General features: G+C 36.7%; 2 protein-coding genes across 7 annotated transcripts; both read left to right on the top strand.

The window, feature by feature from the left end:
- Window positions 1-1760: 1760 nt before the first annotated feature.
- Window positions 1761-12162, top strand: LOC311097278 (uncharacterized protein). 3 transcript variants are annotated; one of them, XM_084136859.1, is made up of 11 exons: window positions 1761-2062; window positions 2134-2234; window positions 2337-2446; window positions 3160-3455; window positions 3987-4532; window positions 6034-6196; window positions 6352-6490; window positions 6624-6740; window positions 8567-8687; window positions 8807-8888; window positions 8996-12162. In XM_084136859.1, exons 1-11 carry the CDS (start codon window positions 1965-1967, stop codon window positions 9140-9142), a joined length of 1920 nt encoding a protein of 639 aa, XP_083992985.1. In that variant the 5' UTR covers window positions 1761-1964; the 3' UTR covers window positions 9143-12162. The 3 variants fall into 3 exon arrangements, with proteins under 3 accessions (XP_083992985.1, XP_083992986.1, XP_083992987.1); XM_084136860.1 differs by lacking the exon at window positions 2134-2234 and having other exon boundaries at window positions 2383-2446; XM_084136861.1 differs by lacking the exon at window positions 2134-2234 and having other exon boundaries at window positions 1965-2062.
- Window positions 12163-16732: 4570 nt separating this feature from the next.
- qpctlb (glutaminyl-peptide cyclotransferase-like b) lies at window positions 16733-23839 on the top strand. 4 transcript variants are annotated; one of them, XM_084138277.1, is made up of 8 exons: window positions 16733-17022; window positions 17280-17529; window positions 19138-19284; window positions 19500-19793; window positions 21199-21360; window positions 21717-21816; window positions 22196-22312; window positions 22414-23839. In XM_084138277.1, exons 2-8 carry the CDS (start codon window positions 17317-17319, stop codon window positions 22557-22559), a joined length of 1179 nt encoding a protein of 392 aa, XP_083994403.1. In that variant the 5' UTR covers window positions 16733-17022; window positions 17280-17316; the 3' UTR covers window positions 22560-23839. The 4 variants fall into 4 exon arrangements, with proteins under 4 accessions (XP_083994403.1, XP_083994405.1, XP_083994404.1 ...); XM_084138279.1 differs by having other exon boundaries at window positions 16736-16895; XM_084138278.1 differs by having other exon boundaries at window positions 16752-17026.
- Window positions 23840-24000: the final 161 nt, after the last annotated feature.

The raw sequence follows: 24000 nt of genomic DNA, 5'->3' as shown, positions 1-24000 counted from the left end.
CTTTTTCAACAAATTCTTTTTAAATCGTTTTGGCCGTTCATTTACAGAACAGCGTTTTGGGGGCCTTCCAGATGCTCCTAAAATTGTCCAGGAGGGAGGTGGAGCGGAGGCAGACCCGGGGGCGGGAAGGAGGGCCAGGCCCATGGAGCGGAAGAGGGCCTGGAGACCAAGGCGGAGCAGGCTGAGCAGGCGGCTGGGGCGGAGCTGACGCTTCAGGGGCGGCCTTGTCCAAAGACACAGGCGTGGCGGTGGCCATCACGGGACGAGACTCTGGAAGGACGGCGGCCATATTGGCCAAGGATTCACGTGTTGGAGCCAATGTGGGTACTGCCCACACACTCAAAATCGCTGTGGCAACTTGGAAGGTGATGCCCCTCCCCAAAAAACACTTAGGGGACATGTCCTCCTCAACCTCCCCAAAAGTGAAGGAGGAACCACACAAAAGCATGGCATAATCCAAAAAGTCACTGAACGACCCTCGATGAGCATAGTGGATTAACTTGTCCAGGAGCGGATGGTTAAGCCCATAACAGAAAAAGTAGATGAGAGCACAATCTGGCAGTTCAGAAACATTTGCAATGTCCAGGAAAATATGAATGTGCTCTTCGAGGGTGCGGTTACCTTGGCGCATGCGGACTAACTCAACTGCTGGATCCATATAGGCAAAGTCTTCTATTACGAACTGCTCTGAGACAAAAAGGTTGAGATCCAAATGTAGCTTTTAATAATGGGGCAATCCAGACACAGAATCCAATGTACAGGCAACAGGTCAAAACACAGGTAGGCAGTACAAACAAACAAATCACAAGGTTGGGGAAAAAGGCAAACGGGTAATCCCAAGGCAGGCAGAGAGTCCAAAAACCGAAATGCATGGAACCAGCGAAATTCAGCACAACAACATACAAGACTTCGCAGGGAATGAATGAGTGTACATGGTTTAAATAGGATGAGACTGACAAGGTAATGAGACACAGGTGGATGCAATCAGGGATGAGTCCGGGCAGTGAGTTATGGGAAATGTAGTTTGTGAGGGAATGACAATTAGTCTGATGTGGAGTGCCCTCTGGTGGCTCTAAAATGCGCTCCAGCTGGTGACCGTAACACTATAACTACTTGCCTGGCATGAATGTTTTTATTCATTTTCGTGGATCCGTGTGAACTGGGATCATTTTGACAACGTTGTCGTCTGTACGCGAAAAACGCGAAGGAAAAACTTTTCAGTTTTTAGTATACATCGTTGTAGTGTAAACGTACCCTTAATACGCATGTCTAAATTGGCAAAATCATGGGTGACCGTAACTACTTAATTTTGTTTTTAAAAGAATATGCAAATGTTCCTGGCAATTGTATTATTGAATCGTCTAAATGAGCAATTGCTGCTTGGACTCTGATCCTGTGTACACATTTATTATTAATGTAAATAGGATAAAATGTTTATTAGAAAATAAAAAGACACTTAAATACAGTGGGCCTCAAAAGTCTAGTAGCCTAGTGAAATACTGCTATTTAGATTTTTTTATTTTTTATTATTGTATTTTGTAAATTGTACATTTTGTTTATTTAGATACATGTGTTCAGTAGGATTTGTATATGCTGGAAGCCGCATACTGAATGTTAATCTTTTTTTCTTAATTTATTGCAGTGCACACAGCAGCATCATGTTGCCTGGAGCAAACAAGCACAGTGCTAACAACAGCCAACAGACCAGGCAACACAATCCCATCCTCTGTTCCATTCAGCTGCTGAAGAGCCCACACAGATCTTTCCCTGCTTTCTCCGCTAGCTCAGTTGAATTGGAGCGGTTTGTACCATCATTTGGCCCTCCCAATCTATAAACACATTTCAGATGACTTCAGGAAGGGTGTCTTAAATGAAAAGTATTATGTTTGGACATCATCTTGGCTGCTGCATATATCTTGGTTTCATTTATAAGGATATTGAGGAAAAACTTGGAATCCAGGAAGATGGCTGCATTGTTCTGGGACTTGGATTGCCCTACAACTCCTCCACAGACACCACCTCTACACTTCAGTTCTGAGTTCAGGCATACCAGCCTTGTGAGGTGAGTAATCTTTTACCATATTTGATAATCATTACAATTTGACCTGGTGAAAATTACCTCATCTTTTTCAGTTCCTATGATCGTTCACCCATGCAAAACAGCTTAGATTGGCCTTCAAGTGAGCAAGTGGAGTTCACAAGATTAAACCGCTCCAGAACTAAAGACAATACAGGTCTGATAGCAGGTTCTGAGTGCTTTTATTGGTGATAAGATTAAGTCAGTATTTCATTTCACTTAGGGCAACTTGCCTCTGCAATTTCATCATATATTTCAGAAGGAGAATGGCATATGGTAATAGCCACTCGCTCATTGCTTGGTAGGGAAAGAGGCCAGAGGGACTGTCTGCAGGATCAGCAGAAAGCCACTTACAACAGCTTGCCAAGAGTGAGTTTGAATTCTATGTTTTATGTGATGTGATGTTTTTTGTTATGTTATGTTATGTTATATGTTATGTTATATTTTATAACATAAAACATATAACAAAAAAATAACAAAACATATAACAAAAAACAATATAACAAATAGCCTAACATATGTTATGTTTTTTGTTATGTTATGTTTTTGGTTATGTGTTTTATGTTGTTTTTTGAATTATGTTATGTTTTATGTTATGTTATATATTATGTTTTTATTTTGTTATATTATGTTTTTTTGTTTTATGTTGTTTTTTGTTATATATATTTTTTGTTTTATGTTATGTTTTTGTTTTATGTTATATGTACTTATGTTGTGTTATGTTATGTTTTTGTTATATGTTATGTTACGTTTTTGTTATGTTATATTTTTTGTTATGTGTTGTTATGTGATGTTTTATGTTATATGTTATATTTTTTGCTATGTTATGTTTTGTTATATGTTATGTTATGTCATATGTTTTGGAATGAAGTAAAAATTCCCATAAAATTAAAATGTTATAAAGTTAACATGGCCTACTTGAAAAAATGTGTGAGTGAAATTACTTTATTACTGTTTACCATTACTTTTGAATCTTGGCAATCAAAGGATACAGCACTTGAAAGATAAGTAACAAATCAGTTAATTTGGGCCATTTTCTTAATGACAATTTATCATTAACCAATATTTTTTTTGTTTCGTAGGCACATTTTCTCCAGCCAAATAGAGAATCAAGTGCTTTTTCACCCTATGCTAATGACTTCTGGTTGAATGGTAAAGATGCCAAGAACAATGCTGAGTCCCTCAGAAACAGTCGTAGGCAGCACCCGCTGACACAGCCGGGCTTCTATAGCCCAAAAATCCAACGATCAAAGCACTGGGAAGCTGCACAATCCACAAAAAAGTCTTTAAAAGGATCTTCTTCCACAAACAACTTGAAGGAGTTCTGTGCTCTCTCGTTGCCTCTTCCTTGCTCCAAAACTTCTGTTCTCAAACCCAGGTGAGATCCATAAATCTTGTCAAAATGAATGATTATATAATGTTTTATACAATTCCTGATGAAAAGGCAAGATTAAACCAGTAAGAATTCCTATGATGGCTCACAATGGGTTTTTAATTCAGGACACAACTATTGATTCGATACTTGTAATATTCTTGCGCCTCCGGACCCCTCCTTCCCAGCTTCCACCCATGAGATCCCACGGGGGAGGGGTGGGACAGTCAGTAAAAAGTGGGACATTCCCACCACATTGTATAGAGTTGTTCCCTGACCCTAAATTCAGTCTACACCTTCCAGTCACCATCTGTCACTAGAGTTCTGAGTCTGATTTTCTGTATTGCTGTAAATTAACAGTGTCACAGAGAAAAAAAGGACATTCGAAATAGAATGAATTCACTTTTACATTTTTAAAATGGCTCTGTCTTTATGCTTGCAGTCCTTTTGCAATGTATGCACCGCTTACCTCATTCTTTGTTTTTATGTTTCTACAATATGTGTGTGTCTGTGGTCTTTTTGTTTTATTTTTGCCAGCCCTTTGTTTTCCAAACCGCAAGAGGTTAAAACTTCCGTGGTGAAAAAGCCTCCTTTGATGAGAGCTGTGGTTTCTCAGTCTTCACCAACCTCAAATCAACCCGGCAAAGAGCACTTCAGCCAACTCCAGCCAAGAGAGGACCATCTCATCAAGAACCAGGACTGCATTTTGTTCAATCTGCAGAAACCCAATATAAAACCTCCCAGAAATGACCAACTTGCGTGGAGGCAGAGCCAGAATTCATTCACTGAGGATACTTCTACCAAGAATTATTATTCTATCAACACACAACATCTCTTCCCTGGACGACAGTCTAGAGCAGACCAGCCAGCAACGTTTTGTCCAAAACTGGAAAAGGCAAGTCATGAGGGTGTTGACACTGGCATTAAACCATCTCAAGATGACCCTGACCGGTCATGTCAACTTCATGCCAGCCAGACTCAACCTGACTGCAGCCCAAAACAAAAGAAGATACAGTACGAGTACGCACTGCATAGAGAAACCAGAAACGGTGTCAGAAACGGTGACCACAACCATATAAAACGGTAAGCAGATATCTTTATGGGATATACTTAATATTTTTTAATGTACCATTATCATAACAATAGCTTATAGTATTGTATAGTAGTGTAGCAATTATTACGCTTTACAATAAGGTTTATTTTGTCAGCATACGTTATAACACAGCTCTCTGAAATACTTAATTTTAATTGGTCAATCGCACCATACAGTGGTCAGATATTTCCTAATATCCATGTCGTCTGTGACAACCAGAGGTGGACAGTAACGAATTACATTTACTTGAGTTCACCTTTTGAGGATCTGTACTTTACTTGAGTATTATTTTATCTGGAAACGTATGACTTTAACTTCACTAAATTTGAAAGACAAATATCATACTTTTCACTCCAATATATTTCTACTAAGGTCCTCCAAAGTCGTTATATGTAGCAGCTTTGAAAGTCAGTGGAGGATTTTTTGAACACTGATCAGTTGATGGCAAAAGGTAAGAAGACGGTTCCTCTGCGCAGTGCTATGCCATGGCCATACTTAAAAAGTATGTTTCAGTTTTTTGAAAAGATTAAAGATTCATTTTGTTTCAAATGTCTGCTTTGCTTGCCTAAAACGAACCAAATCACAGTCTTCTGAGTATTTAAATCAGTTCATGGTAGTCGTACGCTAGCATGTAAGATGGAGCATCACTGACTGGCTTAAACCAACATGATGGCACAGCGTCCATTTATACAAAAATGCAACAATAATAAAACAATGCGTTGACAGCATCTGTGTGAGAGAGACGTTATTAATTTTTTGCATTTTTGGAGCTCTCTGGTGTGCTGACTTCTCATCAAACATCCAGGGAGGCCCAAATAAATCTTATAATGATTTAAATTTAGATATATTAACATAATCTTAATTAAAATGCAAAAATATAAAAAATAACATAAAAAAGAATAAAAATAAAGATGCACAACATTAAACTGACATAATACTTTTATATGTATTTATTTGTGTGACAACAAAGTACCAGAGGTACATATCAGCTTTGTGAGGAGGGCCTTCAAATATTGTATTTTAGTCAAAAAGTTTGAGAATCACTGGTCTAGAGGCACATTTTTTTTAAAGTTACACTTATTTTAACTTGAGTGCTGCTTTTTTAGAACAATGTTTCGTGTGAGACTGCAAAATATGCAAGCGCAATAGTCAAAGACGTCCACATAGCGCGTGTTTAGAAAAAAACAAAGAGAATGCAGTGTAGTGGAATGCAAAAACACATTCTGTGTGAATAGCCCCTTATTCGTCTTTTTTAGACGTTGTACGGAAGATTTAATATACACAGATAAAATAATTTCAACTCAGATCAATATTTAATGTCCAAGGTGTGCATTATCTCTTAATTAATTAATGCTGTAAAAAAATGTATTGTACGTAATTCTTTGACTAATGATAAACCTTATTGTAAAGTGTTGCCCACAAAACAAAAAGAATCAGTTCTAAGTAATTATCTGGATTTTATTAGTAGTTGGCTTAACATATATTTCTCAGTCAGGTGGATGTGAACTCAAAGAATGTGTTTGGTAAGCCTCGAGTGATCGCATCACTGCGAGCAGCATGTTCCCCGCGACCCGTTCGCAAGAGCACAGTGGTGGAGGACTTGAAAAAACTCATTGTGATGGATGACACAGAGGACGGCGCTCAGGGTCATTCAGTACGTGATGTATTCGGCTCACATTCAGTAGCATGACCCTAAACAACCTGACAGCCTAGGACAATAATGTGGAAAAAGCAGGTATTGTTCTTCTGCTGAGCATTGGCATGTGAGCAGTGTTGTAATGTTGCAATGTGTTTACTGTCTCTTTCTAGTCATCACCTCAACAAAACGAGGCAGGGCTTTGCAGAAGTTTATGCGCCAGTCCGTCGCTATTCGGTCCTGCTCAGCGATCATACCCAGAGACTCCAACGCTCACACCTGTCCATTTCCACCTGCAAACACGTCAAACAGGCAAGATTAAAATAATATTTATTGTACTGCTGCGGTTTATCAATTGCTCTTCAACTAGTATTACCTTGTCTTGAAGAGATCTTTGGAGGATCTTTATGGTATACAATAGCACTCACTGGTTGTTTTGTCCTAGAATGTGGGGAATTTTGGGACAGAGACCAACATCCTGATCCTCAACTCATGCCCCTGCCAAGCACAGCCTATGATCTTGACTGGAACAGTCTAGTTCAAGCAGCCCATGAGTATGAGAGTAAGTATCAAAGTATAAATGAATATGTTGAGTTAAGATTGTTCAACATACAGTGGTCCCAAACGTTTTTGACACTTATAAATGTAAAAAAATTTCCATTGCATTATAAAATATCAAATCATTTGTCATGTGCAAACAAATAATTCTAAAGCTTTTCTCAGTATTAACTTTACTTTTTTGACTAAACCCAGTGCCATTAGTGGATGTGTGAAGTAAGTTTGCTTCAAGTGATATTTATATTAATTTGTGATATTACTTCAGTGCAACAGTTCAGTAAACAAGAAGTCAAATACGGAGTATTGTGACGTATATCCGCATGAAACGGCTTCTCGAACAAGAGAAAATGTAGGGCGAGACTTGATTTTATCCATCGGTAATTGATTAGATGGTTCCCAGACAGCAATATAGTGTCGCCCAGATCCAGCCCACATCTGAGTGGAATCCACGTGTACCAGATGCGGCCCGGATCTGGGCCAACACTGTTGCTGTCTGGGTTGGATCGTTGTGGTTTGCTAAAGAGTGCAACAGTGCCCGTTTCAGCTAGCCTGGTTCTACCAGACTCTCGTACATTTCATTTGTACAGAGAGTCTGGCCTCTCTCCATTGACAAGCGTTAACTTCCTTGTAGGCGGGTACTCTGTTGAAGTTTAAAACTATTGGATCTGCCCAGAGTCACTCTGGATCTGCACTATGGACGTAACCCTACAACTCAAACTAGCGCACGACCTCAACGTCATCGTTCTCAGCCACTCCCTCTGTTCGCTGATTGGACCGCCAAAAAAATTATCGGAGAAAACCAAAGAATACACCACAATCTCAGACGTAGTACTGAAGGGAAATACAATTGAGCGGAAGTACGCAGGAGGGCGGAGCTAGGCTTTTCAGCGGAGCTGGTTCCCGAATTTTTTTTTTTTCATTCAGTTTTCTCATAAGGATTTTAAAATAGTCTTTGTTAAAGAGTCATAAGTTATGAACCAAGCCAATCAGCTACGAGGTGAATCACAACACTACAAACTTAGATTTGAAGCAAAAAAGTTTTTGAAAATCCGACAAAAAGACAAAGGTACAAGACTGTGTACTTAATGGTTTTAGTGCAAAAAAACTACAATCCCACGAAGCACTGTGAACAGCATAATCGAATTAAAAACGATGGAGAAATATAAAACTAATCATTTACAAGATTATTGCAAAATATGCATATATATATATATACAAACATTTAAGTATTTTGAGAATGTAGAAAAAATGGGAGTGGGCGGAGCTAAAGAGCTAAAGAGCTCTCTGGTTGGTGTAATTTTCTGCACAGTGTCATGGGTAATGTAGTTTTTCCACTAGGAATTCTGTTAATATAAGATGTAATAATGTGGGCTGACAGCTTCAGCAGAAGCAAATACAATGGATTAACAACCTCTTAGCTCAGAGTAGGTCTGTCTTTAAAGGTTTGTAAATTATCATTCAAAATCAGTTTCCTTATGGAGAAAATTAATTTTGTTAGAATGAGTTTTTACTTCCGGAGCCCGACTGTTGCTGTGATCTCATGTGACGTGAGTGACATTTTGTCCTGTGCCAATGGAGAAGAGATGAGATGATGTCGTTGCAAGGGAGGGGAAGTTATTTTGCTTAAAGGTTACGAAGCCACATTAATTAAAAAAATAATAATAATGTGAACAGATAAATCATTTATAATAAACACTGCACATTCCTGCACAAAAAATAAGAATTATTTTAATTCCATGGTGACTTTTCATAATTTGTTTAATGCAATGACATACTATTATTAGTAGTAGTATTAGCATTAAAATGAATGACTTCATGGTATTTTTACAGCACAAAGGATGGCAAGCCTTTTGTCAGAAATGAGTCCTGTATCAAGCAGGCCAGATACACCATCCAATGAAACCTACAAGATCCACCATTCCAGTGCTTATTGCAGTGGAGAAGATATGGAGTGAGTGGAGCATATTTTCTAATCTTCATTTTAAAACCAGTAAACAGCTATTGAGGGTAAGTTCTTTCTTTGAATAATACACTGCATGAGTGTTAATGGACTTGCATGGTTATTTTTAGCAGTGACGTATTCATTGACTTCCCCGACCAACTCTCTCACCTGGAAGGGATGCTTAGGCGACTGAGTAGTGACCTGCTGAAGGTGAGGCTTATTTAGCGGTTAATAAATGAGAAAGGTGTGAAATATGTGCTCTCATAGAGGACAAACCGGTTCATTAGCACGATGTGTTCCTCTGTCCTCTGATTCAGGAGAAGAGAGACAAGGTGGGACTACTGGCAGAAGTGTTGAAGCTTCGTATTAGCAACCAGCATCTGAGAGAAGAGTCCTTCAGTGCAGTTGCACAATTACACAAAATCAGCAACATTTTAAACACAACACCTGAAGAGGAGGAGTAATTCAGGGTTGGAAGCAAAGACTACAAATCTGGATATAGGCAGACTTTTTTTTCTTATTGATTTGGGAGGTAAAATCTGCAGAATGGATTGTTAAATGTTAAAATGCATTAAATGGAGCTACTGGTAACTGCGGGTTTCATGAATGTAAATTTAAGACTAAGTAAAGGAAATTTAAGGAATAAATTGAAGGGAACACAATATGTCAATATGAGAAACACAATGAGCAACACTTCTGAGTTTGAAAATACAACTTCAGACAGATATCATTACTTTTTTAATCATTTTACAAAAAAGGTAGTTTGAATACCTTTGTTTTCAACCAATATGGACATAACTTTTACTGTATCTTCTCATCACACTGCAAAAAAGTGGTGTTCTTCCTTAGTATATTTGTCTTGTTTTCCAGTGCAATTGTCTAAAGATTCTTAAATCATGATGCATTAACTGGAGATAGAAAATGACGGAATATGAAGTCTTATTTTCTGTAAATCTGCCAACGGGTTTAAAAAAAAAACGTAATTCAAAGGGAAACTCATTGATAGATATTTGTTCTAAACACACAATTTCAATTAAAATTTTTCAAGACTTTCAAGACATTTTACATTTGCATCTGAAGTAAATGTATCAAAGATGTTCAATATTTGTATTGGAAATCAAGACAAAAATGGAAGATATAATCATTTTTGCAATGCATGCAACATTTAATGCCACAACTTAGGGCCCTATCATACACCCGGCGCAATGCCTCGACAAGCAAGTGTCTTTTGCTAGTTTCCGCCCGACGCAGTTATCATTTTCACGTCCATTTTAGACCATGCGCTGCGCGCGCCGACCATTTTTCCCGTCGTTAAGCTAGCAAAAGTGGATTTGGTCACGCCCTAAGTGCACTTGCGCCCTGCGCTTTAGACCATGCGCTTAGATCCTTAAAATAGGGCCCAAAGACTTTCTGCTCTGATTTAAGATTTGATTTAAGGCCTTAATTTGTGTAAAGGTGAATGAAGCCCTGCAGCAATCCTGTAACTGAAAGCTTAAACAAATTAGCCAGAATATTTAATAAACACACACATTAAGGGGCAGAGGGTATGTAGAAATGAACATTGAATGACGATGTTCCAGTTCTTCTGACGCAGGTTTTATGTGAGTTTGAAAGCCACAGAAAAGCCAAACAAACTGAACTCAGTCGAGGTTTAATAACAGCACAGTATGTACAAACCAGAACAACTTTCATAAGGTTGATAACTCTCTTGGGAAACATTAAAGATCCCCTAAGGCTTCTTAGAGAATAATAAGGTTATGTCTGTAAAAAAAGCTATAAAACAGTTTGATATAAAACATTATAATAAATATATAAATATATATATACAAAGATAGATACTTAACAATTGTCATGTATTATAAATAAGTAATAAAAGTCAGAATATGCTTTATCAAACAATGTAAAGTCACAATGAAAAATGCTGAAAACAGCATATAAAAACACTGAAAATGTAAATATGCTCTGTGATGGTTAAAAACATTAGAACAATAAAAAATACACTTAACACAATAAATAAGTTATTTTAAAATGCCTGAGATGTAATTGTGTTTAGTCACAACAGTGATTAACCTTAAAAAAAAAAACTGTATCGAACTATAAAACGCAGTTGTTTAAAGACCAGTTTAAAGATCAGTTTGGCTTGCCTTTCTTAGACCGTTCAAGCATATGTTCAGTGCAGTAGGTAACTGAGGTGTGAAGACCTTCATTTGACAGCTTTATACACTTCTCTGTAGGCCAGTAACATGTGCAGTGGACTGGGCACAGAGCGTTCTGCCTTCACTTCTGTCTCGTGTTCTTGATCGCGCACATTGCGGTTCTGCTGCCGACTGAAGCTCCAGGCTTTCAGGCTAAAACGGATAGAGGTTTATATGAAATTGCAATGCAACAGATAAACCTGTGTTAAGTTTGGAGAATTCAGAGAGCCTACCAGTACAAACGTCTCTCCCTCTTGGGCAAGATGTGCCAGAGATTGGCTAACTCTTTGGTGACTGTAGTGGATGGCATGCCAGGATAGGATCTGTTCCCCAATAATATCAACAATGTGTGTCATTAAAGGATTATATATTCAACTATATTTCGATTGGTCTAATAGTAGTATACACACCTGATATATAATTTTCTGTTCATTCGGCAGAACATAATAAAGCCATTCACACATTTCTTCTTAGGGATTGGCTGCGTTGTACCACGTCCTGCTCTTGAAGTGCGCCTGCGTGAACATTCTTTTCTTGCTCTTTTCAGAGGAATGAGTTGTTCAGTGGTCTCATCTTCAGAACTTTTGTTCCCTTCCTCAGTCTTCAAGGACAGATAGTTGCCATTTCCAGCACTCTTGAAAGTCTGCCAATTTGAAATACAGACAAGATACCATGAATAGAGAGCTCACTGTAAAACAATATCTCATTTAACTAACATACAATGGGGTCCAAAATTCCACTAGTAAAAATGCTTCTATTTTGCAGTTTTCTAATTACAATTGTGTCCAATTTTATCCTATTTTCAGCGTGAAGTTTTTGCAGCCTGTACAAAGACAAATGATGAATGTCACAAAGTTGCTTATTTGTAGTGCAGACTCTTATTAATCTATTCATTTTTTTCATTTTATCATGTGTAACGTTTCTAGATTTTACACTTTTGAAAATCCTGTTTTCTGTGTGAAACTGTTTAACCCCCAGAGACCCAAGCTTGTTCACAATGTATTATTTAATTATTTATTTTTGTCAACATTAAACATGTCTTGAGGATACCAATAGTTAACAAACCATTGGAAAAATATTGCAGAATTGCCATTTCAACACTATTTTTTGGATACAGTAAGTGAAAGTTTTGATAAACTTATTTGATGTATTTCAAACAGATACAGTCATTAAAATTTAAAATAAATTCAATATTTACACACAACTATATCCAAAAACACCTGCATTTTTGTACGCTTCTTTGAACAGGCTCCATTATATGAGAACAATATTAAAAAGTTTCACCCGTTTATGCACAGTGTTGCATTTTTGCTACACTTAGAATGGTCTCATATTAATGTACGTTCAAAATTTCAGGGTATGTTAGCCTTTTCGCTTCACTACACACTGTTATTTGTAGTTTTTATCCATATAAAGTTATGTATTATTTAATTGCATTACATACATGTTGCAAATCTGCTATGCTGTGTCTCTGACCCCAGATTTTCATAGTGGTCTCAGACTTTTAAGACCTCACTGTATATACAGGCAACAAAGGATCACAAAGTTTGGCCTTACTGAGTCATTTGCAAAACTGCCATGCAAACTGGGACTATTTAAGATGGTAGATTCTGGGGTGACCCACACGTCCTCGAATAATGCTGTTATGGTAAAAAATATTGGTCAGTCAGCATTCCAGCAACACTGTCTTGTTTGTAATTTCACACTGTCAGTAATGTGTCTCTACGGTGTACGGTGGCCGAGAGAGCTCAACACGCAGCAACTGAAGAGAACACAATGCAAATAGAAAAAACACCAGCAAATTAAGAAAACATCTTCATCAGTTTGACAACACATGTGCTGTAAATACTCACAACGCAACCAAATACAGAAACGCGCCGCAAATAGCACAGACCACAATGGAAATATTTCAAGGAGACCCTAACAAGTGAGGAACCTGGCTAGGACATGATTACTGCTCAATGTCTACTTGTCAGTGGTGTTGTCAATGACCTGAAAGGAGAGTTTTTTGTTTATTTGAACATCCTGATTGTATGTGCATTGTATTTGCAGCGCGTTTCTGTATTTGGTTGCGTTGTGAGTATTTGCAGCACATGTGTTGTCAAACTGAAAAGATGTTTTCTTAATTTGCTGGTGTTTTTTCTATTTGCATGTGTTTTCTTCCCTCGGCCACCGTATCTAAGCCTCCATTAAATTGTACAGTATATTTTCATAAAACAACTAATGCATCGATTTCATAAATAGTATACATGCTAGTCTATAGTAGTATAATGTATATCTAATAATATGTGTGAAGGCCTGTATGGCTCATCTTTACTTTGTAGCACTTCTCGCCCTTCGGGATGGAGAGAACGGCTGAGACCTTGAGAAGGAGATGTGAGCAGAGAGGGGTTGAGGATCAGGCTGTCTGCTTCCCACAGGGGTGGCCGCAGAGGCAGTATCTGTGTTTTTGGCAGCGTGGGGCTGAAAGGAAAATGCATTTTCCAAGCAGCTGGAAAAGCTCCAAGCATGGGGTCTTTAAGAAGAATTCCTGATCTGAAGATTTAGTAAAACATAAAAACGAGTTACAAGCTTGCACACAGGTACATCTTAAATGGATAGTTCACCCAAAAATGTAATTTACTCGCCCTCAAGTTGTTCCAAACCTGTATGAATTTCTTTCTTCTGCTGAACACAAAAGAAGATATTTTGAAGAATGTCGGTTACAGTTGATGCCTCGTTGACTTCCAAAGTATTTTTTCCCTATACTATGGAAGTCAAGGGGGTCTATTAACTATTTGATTACCCATATTCTTCAAAATATCTTCTTTTGTGTTCAACAGAACAAAGAAATACATATTGGCTTGGAACAACTTGAGGGTAAGTAAAGAATTTTCTGAATTTTGACTGTTCATTTTTTGGTGATCTATCAATTTAAGATGTAATTTCTCTGCTATTCACAAATATAAATTAAATATCCAATATACAAACCCTGATGGAGGTGTATCCAACAACTCTCTCCCTGGGCTTCCATCCTCACTTCCTGTTTGGTCTTCACAGATACTACAGGTACATTCAATCTCAGTGCTCCCTGATAACAAAAAAATATCCCCAGGTATCATTTATGTTTAAGTATGTGGATTTAATTGATGTCTAACACCAAAAAAAAAAAAAAAAAGTTTTGTTCACCTGTATTGTAAGAGGAAGTTGTGGAGTTGGAGTCTATGGAGCTTTGTGATGGCTGGCTATCCTCAACAGACCACGACTCTTTGTCCTCTGCAGATAGGACCTCTGATGAATCGCTTTGTCCGTCACACACCAGCTGGAGTTCTTGCTCCTCAACAGCATTTATGATAAATCTCTCAGAGTCTTTGCTCAGAGGGCCCCTCTTTTTGTCACTCAATTGTACTGTTTATACATTTAAACGTAGTGTAAGTGAAAATAAATACCATTTTGTATAATAAAATGTAAGATTTTTTCTTTCTTTAATATCTTATTCTTTAAAAACATATACTTTACCTGTATACTTGCTTATGCCACTGTAGGTGTACATTTTCTTGGCTTTTAGGAATTGTGGTGGTGTGCTCGATAATGGAGTGTCCTCGTTCTCTGACTCTGCAGACACACACAGGTCATAGACTTTAGTCAATATCGCATACCCCCTTCCATATTTCAAAACAAATGCATAAAAATCCTTGAATTGAGCATAAATAATGAAGCAACTTACTGTTCTCATTGTTTTTGGGGAGACAGTGTGGGGGAACATGACTCTTCAGACTATGAATGTGGCTGTGGTGGAAGTCAACGCACTGCAGCATGTTTATCATGGTCTCCTGTGGACACAAAACAGAGTCAATAACATTGTTTTATCATTATTTTTAAATATATGTATTAAAGTCATTCATGCCATGTAACAAATTGAAAAGTATATTTTATTATGTTTGACTGACTGGTTTTAACGCCTAGAAAAAGTATTATGCTCCAGATATAGTGCCTTACAATCAGTGTTGGGTGAAATGCATTACTATGTAATTAATTAACCCTTAAAATAAAGTAAGGAATTACTCTTAATTTAATTAGTTACTTCTGATGTAATTGCATTAAATTATGTATAGACTATAGAACAATTCTATATAAAACAATAGTGGATTTGACATTAGACTTTAAATGTTAAAATGTATGTTTTAATGTAACCTTCTCCATTTAAATACTTTTTGTCAGTTCAAGAATAATTTATACAATTTTATATTATTTATTTGGAAGAATTAAAAGAGCAGTTTGATGTCCATCCTTGTATTGTTCAACTGGTCGAGGTTGATATGGGATATAGAAAGTAATGAGCAATAATAAGTAATGCAATAATTTTTAGGTAGAGTAATTAGTAGTGATCTAGTTACAATGTTGAAGATGTAATTAGTAACTAACTACTAATTACTTTTTAGAGTAACTTACTCTACACTGCTTACAATAAGCACCATATCTTATTCTTAATTCTACAAAAGAATTCTCTGATAATAATATAGTTTTGAGAATTTAAAACAAATACATTTAAAATAGTCGGCATTTTATCACAGCTGACTGAGTATCAATGTGTTTCGCGCTTTATTTAAAGCCATATTATTTTAAAATACTTTAGAACTAGATGCTGTTTGGCTTGTAAATAGGTTCGCATAATTCTTCTGATCACTGATACGTCTCTATTATTTTCATGTTTTATTCTTTTTAATGGATTCATATTTTCTTGTGTAGATGTAGTTGCCTTACCTGAATTTTACTCTTCGGAGTCTAAAAATGCCACAGTATTCAGTAAATTAAATCTCCACCAACATAGAGCTTCTTAAAATGACATTGGAAAAGAAAAGAGCCAATCAGCTTCAGCGCTCACGCGGATTGGCTAACGAGAAGTATCAGGCTTTCTCCAATAGGTCCTTTACACAGACCTCGTGACAATTGGTTACTGGGCTGCTTAGCAATAAACGCTTTTATAAACTTTAAAGCCGGAGTGTATCTTTTTAAATATTAAAATAACATTAATATTAATATTAAAATAACATAAAAATTAAATCATAACGATTTCCTTACAATGAAAACCCTGACTCGATTGCACAAGAAGACCACATAGCAACATTCATTGCTTCAATTGGCTTTGGGCGTGGCTAACTGTGCGAATAAACTTTTTGTGTTTGTGTGCCAGTGTTGCCAGATTGGAAATGTCCAAGTATCGTACCAGAAGCTCAAAATTATCGTATTTGTAAGAAAATTATCGTACACGAGTCACGGGGGTGGGGGGTTCTGATTAATTCGGTTCGGGAGTATAGATAAAAGCCCTCCCGCACTTGCAATTGATTGGTTGTTGGGTCCTTGTATGCGCTTCGTGAGGCACACTAGCACACACACACACACACGCAAGGTCTCTCGCTCACTCCCTCTCTCTACACGTTCTTCCGGCCGGTAGACGTAGAATCCACAGCTAGATCAATGAGAAGCCCTATGATTACAACGACCATCATTTGAAGTGTCACACAGTTCTGAAATTATCGTACATTATAAGATTTTTTCCATTATTGATCGTACATCGTACAGAGGTCAAAATTATCGTACAAAATATCGTACATCTGGCAACACTGATGTGTGCAATTCTTTTCGGCGACACTAGGCGTGCATAAATTACACATCAGCTAACACGTGCAAATTATGTGCAAAATAAATCAAAATATAAAAAGCTTTTTCCTTTTTATTTTTATTTTACAATGTTTTAATGAGCGGTTTAAATATTTTAATCTATTTTTGAATATTGAAAACGTATACTTTCCTATTGTTATGCTCGAGTCAAATGCATGAATTTGAATAGGCTATGTTACAGCCTATTTATTATCCTACATCACTGCCAAAAGTAACTGGGGACAGCGAGGACACCCTAGAGTGGGACGAGGAGCTACGCAGATAGCTTTCAATATGCCTCAGTAACACGACTGCAGAACTGAGATACTATCATTTACAGCCTGCATTGTCAAGATATCAAGGACGAATCAACCCGGCGTTGGTAATGAAATGTTCCTCAGACATAATAAATGCTCTCGTCAGTCAACACGATGTGCTATTTATTTCCTGCGACTGCAGTGGATTTGATAGAGCAGTGTTGTGCCATTCCCGGACTAGTGGTACAGTAAGTAAGTGCGTCTGCCCTGCAATCTTCTCTTCGGGGTCCGCATCTTATTTGGGCACTAACAATTTAGTCATTTAATTAGCTATGATGTTTGCATGTGTTATTAATTGTTTATCTATATAATTATTTTATTACTTATTCTATAAGTGAGCACCAGATTATAAAAATGAGTTGCGAATCATTGGTTTCGAGCTGAATATGTCAGTTTCGTGGTACGATTCGGGATTTTAACTGCTTTTTCTATATTCCTCTTCCATGCAGGTTTAATCCCTATTTTGGCATCTGTCGTAAACACAAGATGAGCCGCTTACGGTACAAAGCAGCGCCTGTCAGATGGAACTGTTCTGTCGCGAGCTGTGACCAGCAGCCACGCATCTGTCGCGTGCGTTTGTTGCTGCTGTGTTTGTGCGTGCTGGTGGCAATGACATTAACACTGGCATTATTACTATCGAACCACCAACCGATGGAGTATGACTTACCTCCCAGACCTCCTGACCTGTTCAAAGACAAGGTACTACAGACATTTTTTTCATTTCTTTTCTAGTGCACTTTTTCAATAATTTCTCTAGAATACAACCCTTTTGGGAAATCCATCTTTAACTTGTAGCTGTGTTTTGGAACATGCATTTTTTTCTTCTTTTTTTTCTTCTTTTTTTAAGCTGGTAAAAGTACATTTTATTAAGTATACTTAAGCAAAGTTCAAGTATATTTTAAGTGTACTTTATATCAATGCACTAGAATACTTGTAAACCCCACTTTTTCGTTTATAAAAGTATACTTTTAAGTATACTGTAAGAGTAACAGTGGTAAACTTTGAGTGCACACTATGTTTTTCGTTTGTACTGCATCTGTACTACAAGTGAACTTATACTGATAGTTTACTAGTCAAATACTTGTAGCACTTTTTGTTTTGTTTATGCAAGTACTTTGAAGTACACTCTCTCAGTAAACTACTAGTTTAGTTTATACTGCAAGTATACTTGTAAGTTTTCTTTGAACATAACATCAAACTTAGTTTACTATTTATATGTTATTTTTGCATGTTAAGTATACTCTGTTCCTATTTAGGCATTCATTTTTAATTCTTGAAATATATCTTTAACTGTATTTTAATGCTTTACATTTTAAAAACATTGTATTCTAGTTTCATGCAACCCTTTTTATCAACATTTGAATTGAGGGTAAGTTTCATTTAAAAAAAAAAGCAACATTTTAAACAAAAAGCTGAGAAAATCGCATTTTTGTCAAAAACTACGTCCGGATCGGATTCAGAATGATGATCAAAACATAAATGGAGTAGAATGAGTCCATCAACATCCCCAAAGTTCCACCCCCAAAGTTCCACCTATTAACCCTTCCTAGGTCGACATTTTATTCTGTAACGTTAGGCAGTTTTGAACTTATGCTGTTGAATGTCTGATTATCGCATTGTTTTACAGTTGTGTAAGCAATCTTCTATCACTTGTTTCTGCTTCTTCACCTGTGTTTTGATCCGGAGATCCTGTACTATTTCAGAAGATGCGTAATAGCGCCCCCTACTGTATAACAGTGTTCTCTCGCAAAACTTTTTGCGTTCTCTCGAAAAGATATTTGCGTTCACTTGCAAAACCTTGTTGTGAGCTCGGACAATGTTTAACACTTCCTGTTTAATGTCCCGCTGGCAGTGTTTCAGACAGCTCCGTAGTCCGTACGTTACCAATGGAGCGGTTCATAGAGTTTGAACTTGTACTCAAATATAAAGAAATGCAGTCAGCGCTTAGTTCAAGGAGTTCTCTCGTAACCCATTGCACAAAAGATTCTCTATTGTGGAAAAAGGTTCTTTACATTATCAAAATGTTCTTCACACTAAGAAAAAATGGTTATTTTAAGAACTGTTCATTAAAATGTTCTTTGGGGAACCCAGAATGGTTCTTCTGTTGCATTGCTGCAAAACCCCCCTTTTGGAACCTGTATTTTTAAAAGGGTAGACCAGCCATAGAAAATGGATATCACAATCCAAAACCCATTTTTTCTCAATCTAATTTCTCTGCAATTTTCCATGCATCCAAATGACTATGTTGCTCTTCATTCTGTGCACCCGATCACCTTTCACATGTTTATCATCTTTAACCTTTCATAGCAGAATCACCAGCCAGGTAAGCCCACGGTTGGCCAGGTGAAGCGGCTCGTCTCGCAGGTGAATTGGGGAAGACTGCGGTATTCCCATCTTCGACCCATTCTCATTGAGCGACAGCCAGGAAGTCGTGGGAGTCGGGCTGTTCGAAAAGTAAGACATGATCAATTTAGGAATATCAGTTTTGTTTTTTAGTTCGATTTAATCTTGGACACAGTCACCTCTGATAACAGATGCATACATGTTCTGTAATGCTGCTTTGAAACGATATGTATTGTGAAAAGCACTATACAAATGTGAATTGAATTGATTCTCAGATCTAACCAAATATGCTATAATCTGATGTCTTCCATTTTCTGTGATTGTAGCACATCTTTTCTCAACTGGATTCTCTTTCAGCGGGCTGGTCTATAGATGTGGACTCCTTCATATCTGAAACCCCTCGTGGTCCTGTTAGCTTCTCTAACGTCCTGGCTGTTTTAGACCCGACGGCTCCTCGACGATTGCTTTTTGCTTGTCATTATGACTCCAAATTTATACCAACAAATCCTAGTGACCCACATAAGGTGTTTGTGGGTGCTAGTGATTCAGCTGTTCCCTGTGCTATGATGCTGGAACTGGTCACAGCTTTGGACCCACATCTCAAAAAGCACAAGCAGATGGTGAGACAAAGTGTTATTCTTTTATCTCATTTTCAAGAAAACCGCTTTCAGAGGTCATTCATTTAAAAACTAAATCTGAATACAGTGTATATATATAGCATTACTAGCTCATAAGTTCTTGCTGTCCTGAGAAAAAGAGAGCGATACATGTCTCTGAGGAGGTCACTTAAGCTTTTTCCAGACTTGTGAATAGCCACAGTGCGGTAGAATTCAGAGTCAGCTCTGTTGTTTAACTTGTATCTAAGCCAAGAGCTTCAAAACACTGCATGACTGGAAAGGGTTTTGATAAGAAGATCCTCACAAACCCTTACAAAACTAAAATATATGGAAATATACATATAAAGCAATATAATATATAATACATTTTCATATATGGGAAACTACTAGTGCTTTTATTTTTCAATATATTGCAGTATATGCATTGACCATGTATGGTTATATATTGATACATATAAAAAATTGACAAAAGAGACAAAAACTGCACTACAGTTTTACATGTAATAGCTTTATTGATTAATTTCTCTTTCATGAGTTAACGTATGGGTTTACATAAAGCTAAACACATATTCATTTTATCTCACTTTATTGTTTGCATTGTTTGCATTACATATTTCATATATGAAAATATAAGATTTTTTTTACTGCAAACAAATATTTAGGATATTTGGAAAATGGATGTCTAAAGTCATGGCAACATTGTGGGTGAATAAGATTTTACAAATATATATATATAAATAAAAAATATGTATATATATATATATATATATATATTAATTATGTATATTTTACTCATGATCTTGTACATATATTGCACATACATGTTCCCATATAAATGTGAATATATAGTACATATGTTCAAATATATTTATACACACATAGTACCATATTTTATCACATGTACAGTGCATGTATATGTTATGAAGTGTATTACTGAATATAAAATGACATACATTACAACAAATATATTGTAGTAAATATATTGTCACAATTTTTTCAATATTATGAATAGCGGCAATTCCTTATGTATTATTAAATATATTAACACATATTGTTCTGTATATTTTCAATATACATTAAATAATTAGAATTGAGCATTCATATATATTTATGGAAATATTTTCTTTGTGTAAGGGAACCTACATAGCAGCTGTAGAATACATGGTTACTCATCCATGGGGACTCGCTATTGATTTTTTTGCACAGCTTAGAAAGAAGCATCTTCCTCCACAGGCCAGGTGGAAGAAATTATTTTAAATTAATCTAAATCCTTAGTAAACAGAATCCCACTGCAACAAATGATTGAACCATGATTGAAAATTTGGGACATTTGATTGATTGTTTACTTTTATTTTACACACACAGTTTTTTCATGTGTGTGTGTGTGTGTGTGTGTGTGTGTGTGTAGATGTCCAGGGTAACTCTGCAGTTGGTCTTCTTTGATGGAGGAGAGGCTTTCGAGCAGTGGTCTCAGACAGACTCGCTATATGGTTCACGGCACCTCGCAGACTCCATGTCCCGCACTCCTCACCCGCCGGGTTCTCAACAAACCACACTGCTGAACGCTGTGGTGAGACATGATGCTTGTGTATGTGTGTGTGCATTTGTTTTTAAAGGGGTATGAAAATTGTTCTTCATTCACTAACCTCATATCTTTCCAAACCTGTATGACTTTCTGTTTGTGGAACACAAAGAAGATGTTTTGAAACAAGTCAATGGGGTCCAAAATTGACTTTCATTGTATAGACCAAAACATTCTTCAAAATATATTATATTATGTTCTGCAGAAGACGAAGAAAATGCATACAGGTTTGGAACAACATGAGGGTGAATAAATAAGGACACATTTTCTTTCTTTTTTGTCTCTTTAAGTGTCTATTGTATAAGAAGTATAGAAATATATTGAGTTATTGCTGATATTTGCAGGATCTCCTTGTTCTTTTGGACCTTATCGGTTCCCCTGATCCCATGTTTGTGAATCACTTTGAGAACACAGCTCGCTGGTTTGACCGCCTTATCGCTGCTGGTAAGACTGATTTGACTTTCCATTAATGCTAAAGTAATCCCGGTTAATCATTAATGGCCATAAAGACACTTAAAACTAATGTTTGATCTGCAGTGGCTTAAATTAGAATAAAAACTACCAGCCACTTACTTCAAAAGGAAATACCATTTATTGACATCTATATGTCTATATGTGAAGATTAAAAAAAAAAAAAAAAAACATTATCAGTGAAGTTCAGTGAAGAATGTACAATATTGACCATGATAATACAATGATCATGTCTTGATTGTTATGAAAATTATAATTATGAAATTAAGTCATAGACCCTATGATAGGTAGTTACACCATCTATATGGCCTTGTCCTTTAATCCCTCTAATTATATTTCTGCATTTTCTTAGAGAAAAGACTTCATCATTTAGGGCTCCTTAGTTCTCATGCCAAAGAGCAGAGCTATTTCATTAAGGATTTGAACATGGGGCCGGTTGAAGATGATCATCTTCCTTTCCTTCAGAGAGGTAGGACAAAGTGTCCATCATAGCAAAAAAAAAAAAAAAAATGGCCAAAATATTGCTGTAAGATTGACTATACTGTATGGACCTTGCTTTTTTGAATGCAGGAGTTCCAGTGCTGCACATGATTGCTACGCCGTTCCCTTCCATCCTGCACACGATGGAGGACACAGCAGACAAGGTTCACAGTCCCACCGTGGACAATCTCACAAAAGTCCTCGTGGTCTTTCTGGCGGAATATCTGCGGCTCTAGGATGCTATAATATTACATCCAACCACATCCGTCGTGAATCGGTCTATACCTCAGCTGCACTGCTTTAGGATATCTGATATCAGTGACTGTACTCAGAGATGCATAACATACTGTATATTCTCAGGCTGCCGTCCTATATTCTGACATATGCTTACCATTGAAGTTTCTGCCATGTTTATCAATCGGTATTGTGCCTTCAGATAGTTTTGCTATCTAATAATGCACTGTATAGACAAAATTATATTATTATCTGTGCCAAAAAAAGCGGTTTACAAAATTTGATTCATATTTTCAATAACTGCAATAAAATCAATAGAATGCAAAGTAAATACTTCAAGCTCAGGAATGGATGTGAACCTGATGCTATATGAGAAATTATTACACTATGCACTACAGTGAAGCTTGATAATACTACAAAAATTCTGGTGAACATATATTTAGTCTTGCAATAATTTTCTCAGATGTGCAGTCTATAATTTCTAAACGTTCAATACATGTTAGTCTAGATTATTTAATTTTATAACAAAGATTGAAACTCAAATATTGACTTGAGACTTGAGATGGCAAGCAATTGACTTGAGACTTGACTTGTACTCTAAATTAGAGACACTTCAGATCTACAACCTTTTTTCTTGGAATAATGCAAAAAAAATAATAATAAAAGGGAATATTTAATTTAGTGGGCATTTACAGTAAGGAAAACATATCCTATCTCTTATGATCAATAAAGTTCAGTAAATGGTATAAAAGACGACTTTTTGATTCAAGAAAACCAAACTTACTTTATATTAGAAAATCCCTAAAAATACATTTATTTATTTTTATTTATTTTTATTTTCCTGCTAAAAAGTAACCTGCAGCATATAAAGTTGCAGCAAATAAACTTGAGACTTGCATTAATGAACTGAATATTTGAATATGTCTGTTTTATAATAATGAATAAATATATGTCTTTTGCAGTTGCAAAGTTTCAACATGGACTTGCATAACTTGATATAGTCTGATCGTATAGTCTTATATCTTTAGACTACTGTATATAAGATGTAAAGGAGGAAGTGAGTCTCGTGTCTCGTCCTTGTATTTGTGCAGTGTGTTTCAATACAGCCTGGCCACTAGGTGGCAGTGTATCGGGCACTTGGAGCGTGTCTTGTCGTCACTGCATCAGTTAGGAAACATAGGTCATTTCGGCAAATTCAGTTACAGTGTCATTGTGTAAACGTTTAGGATGAGTCTGGGCGTTATATCCATTACCAATGAAATCTTGCTCTGTCACTGACAAGGTAGTGTTGCTGTTATTATTTTCCTGCTTGTTATTTTGAAATGTGCTAAGAGTCGTGTAAATATTCTTAACGTCAGATCTCAAGCAGTTTTAGCAATGTCCAGTAAGTTAGTGTGATATGCAATAAATCTAAAACGATGTAAACATCACATTTTTCAATTA

This window comes from Abramis brama (genome assembly GCF_963993115.1).
Source record: "Abramis brama genome assembly, chromosome: 15".
Taxonomy (NCBI): Eukaryota; Metazoa; Chordata; class Actinopteri; order Cypriniformes; family Leuciscidae; genus Abramis; species Abramis brama.
The sequence above is the reverse complement of the archived record's forward strand: the minus strand, read 5'-3'. Positions and strand labels throughout refer to the sequence as shown.

Bases quoted from the DNA above. Each gene is read 5' to 3' on its own strand.
- LOC311097278 (XM_084136859.1), top strand. From the start codon at position 1,965: ATGGCTGCATTGTTCTGGGACTTGGATTGCCCTACAACTCCTCCACAG. The intron at 4,533-6,033 runs GTAAGCAGATAT...TATATTTCTCAG, and splicing joins GACCACAACCATATAAAACG to TCAGGTGGATGTGAACTCAA. The intron at 6,197-6,351 runs GTACGTGATGTA...GTCTCTTTCTAG, and splicing joins ACGGCGCTCAGGGTCATTCA to TCATCACCTCAACAAAACGA.
- qpctlb (XM_084138278.1), top strand. From the start codon at position 16,899: ATGAAATGTTCCTCAGACATAATAAATGCTCTCGTCAGTCAACACGAT. The intron at 19,285-19,499 runs GTAAGACATGAT...CTGTGATTGTAG, and splicing joins GGAGTCGGGCTGTTCGAAAA to CACATCTTTTCTCAACTGGA. The intron at 19,794-21,198 runs GTGAGACAAAGT...GTGTGTGTGTAG, and splicing joins TCAAAAAGCACAAGCAGATG to ATGTCCAGGGTAACTCTGCA.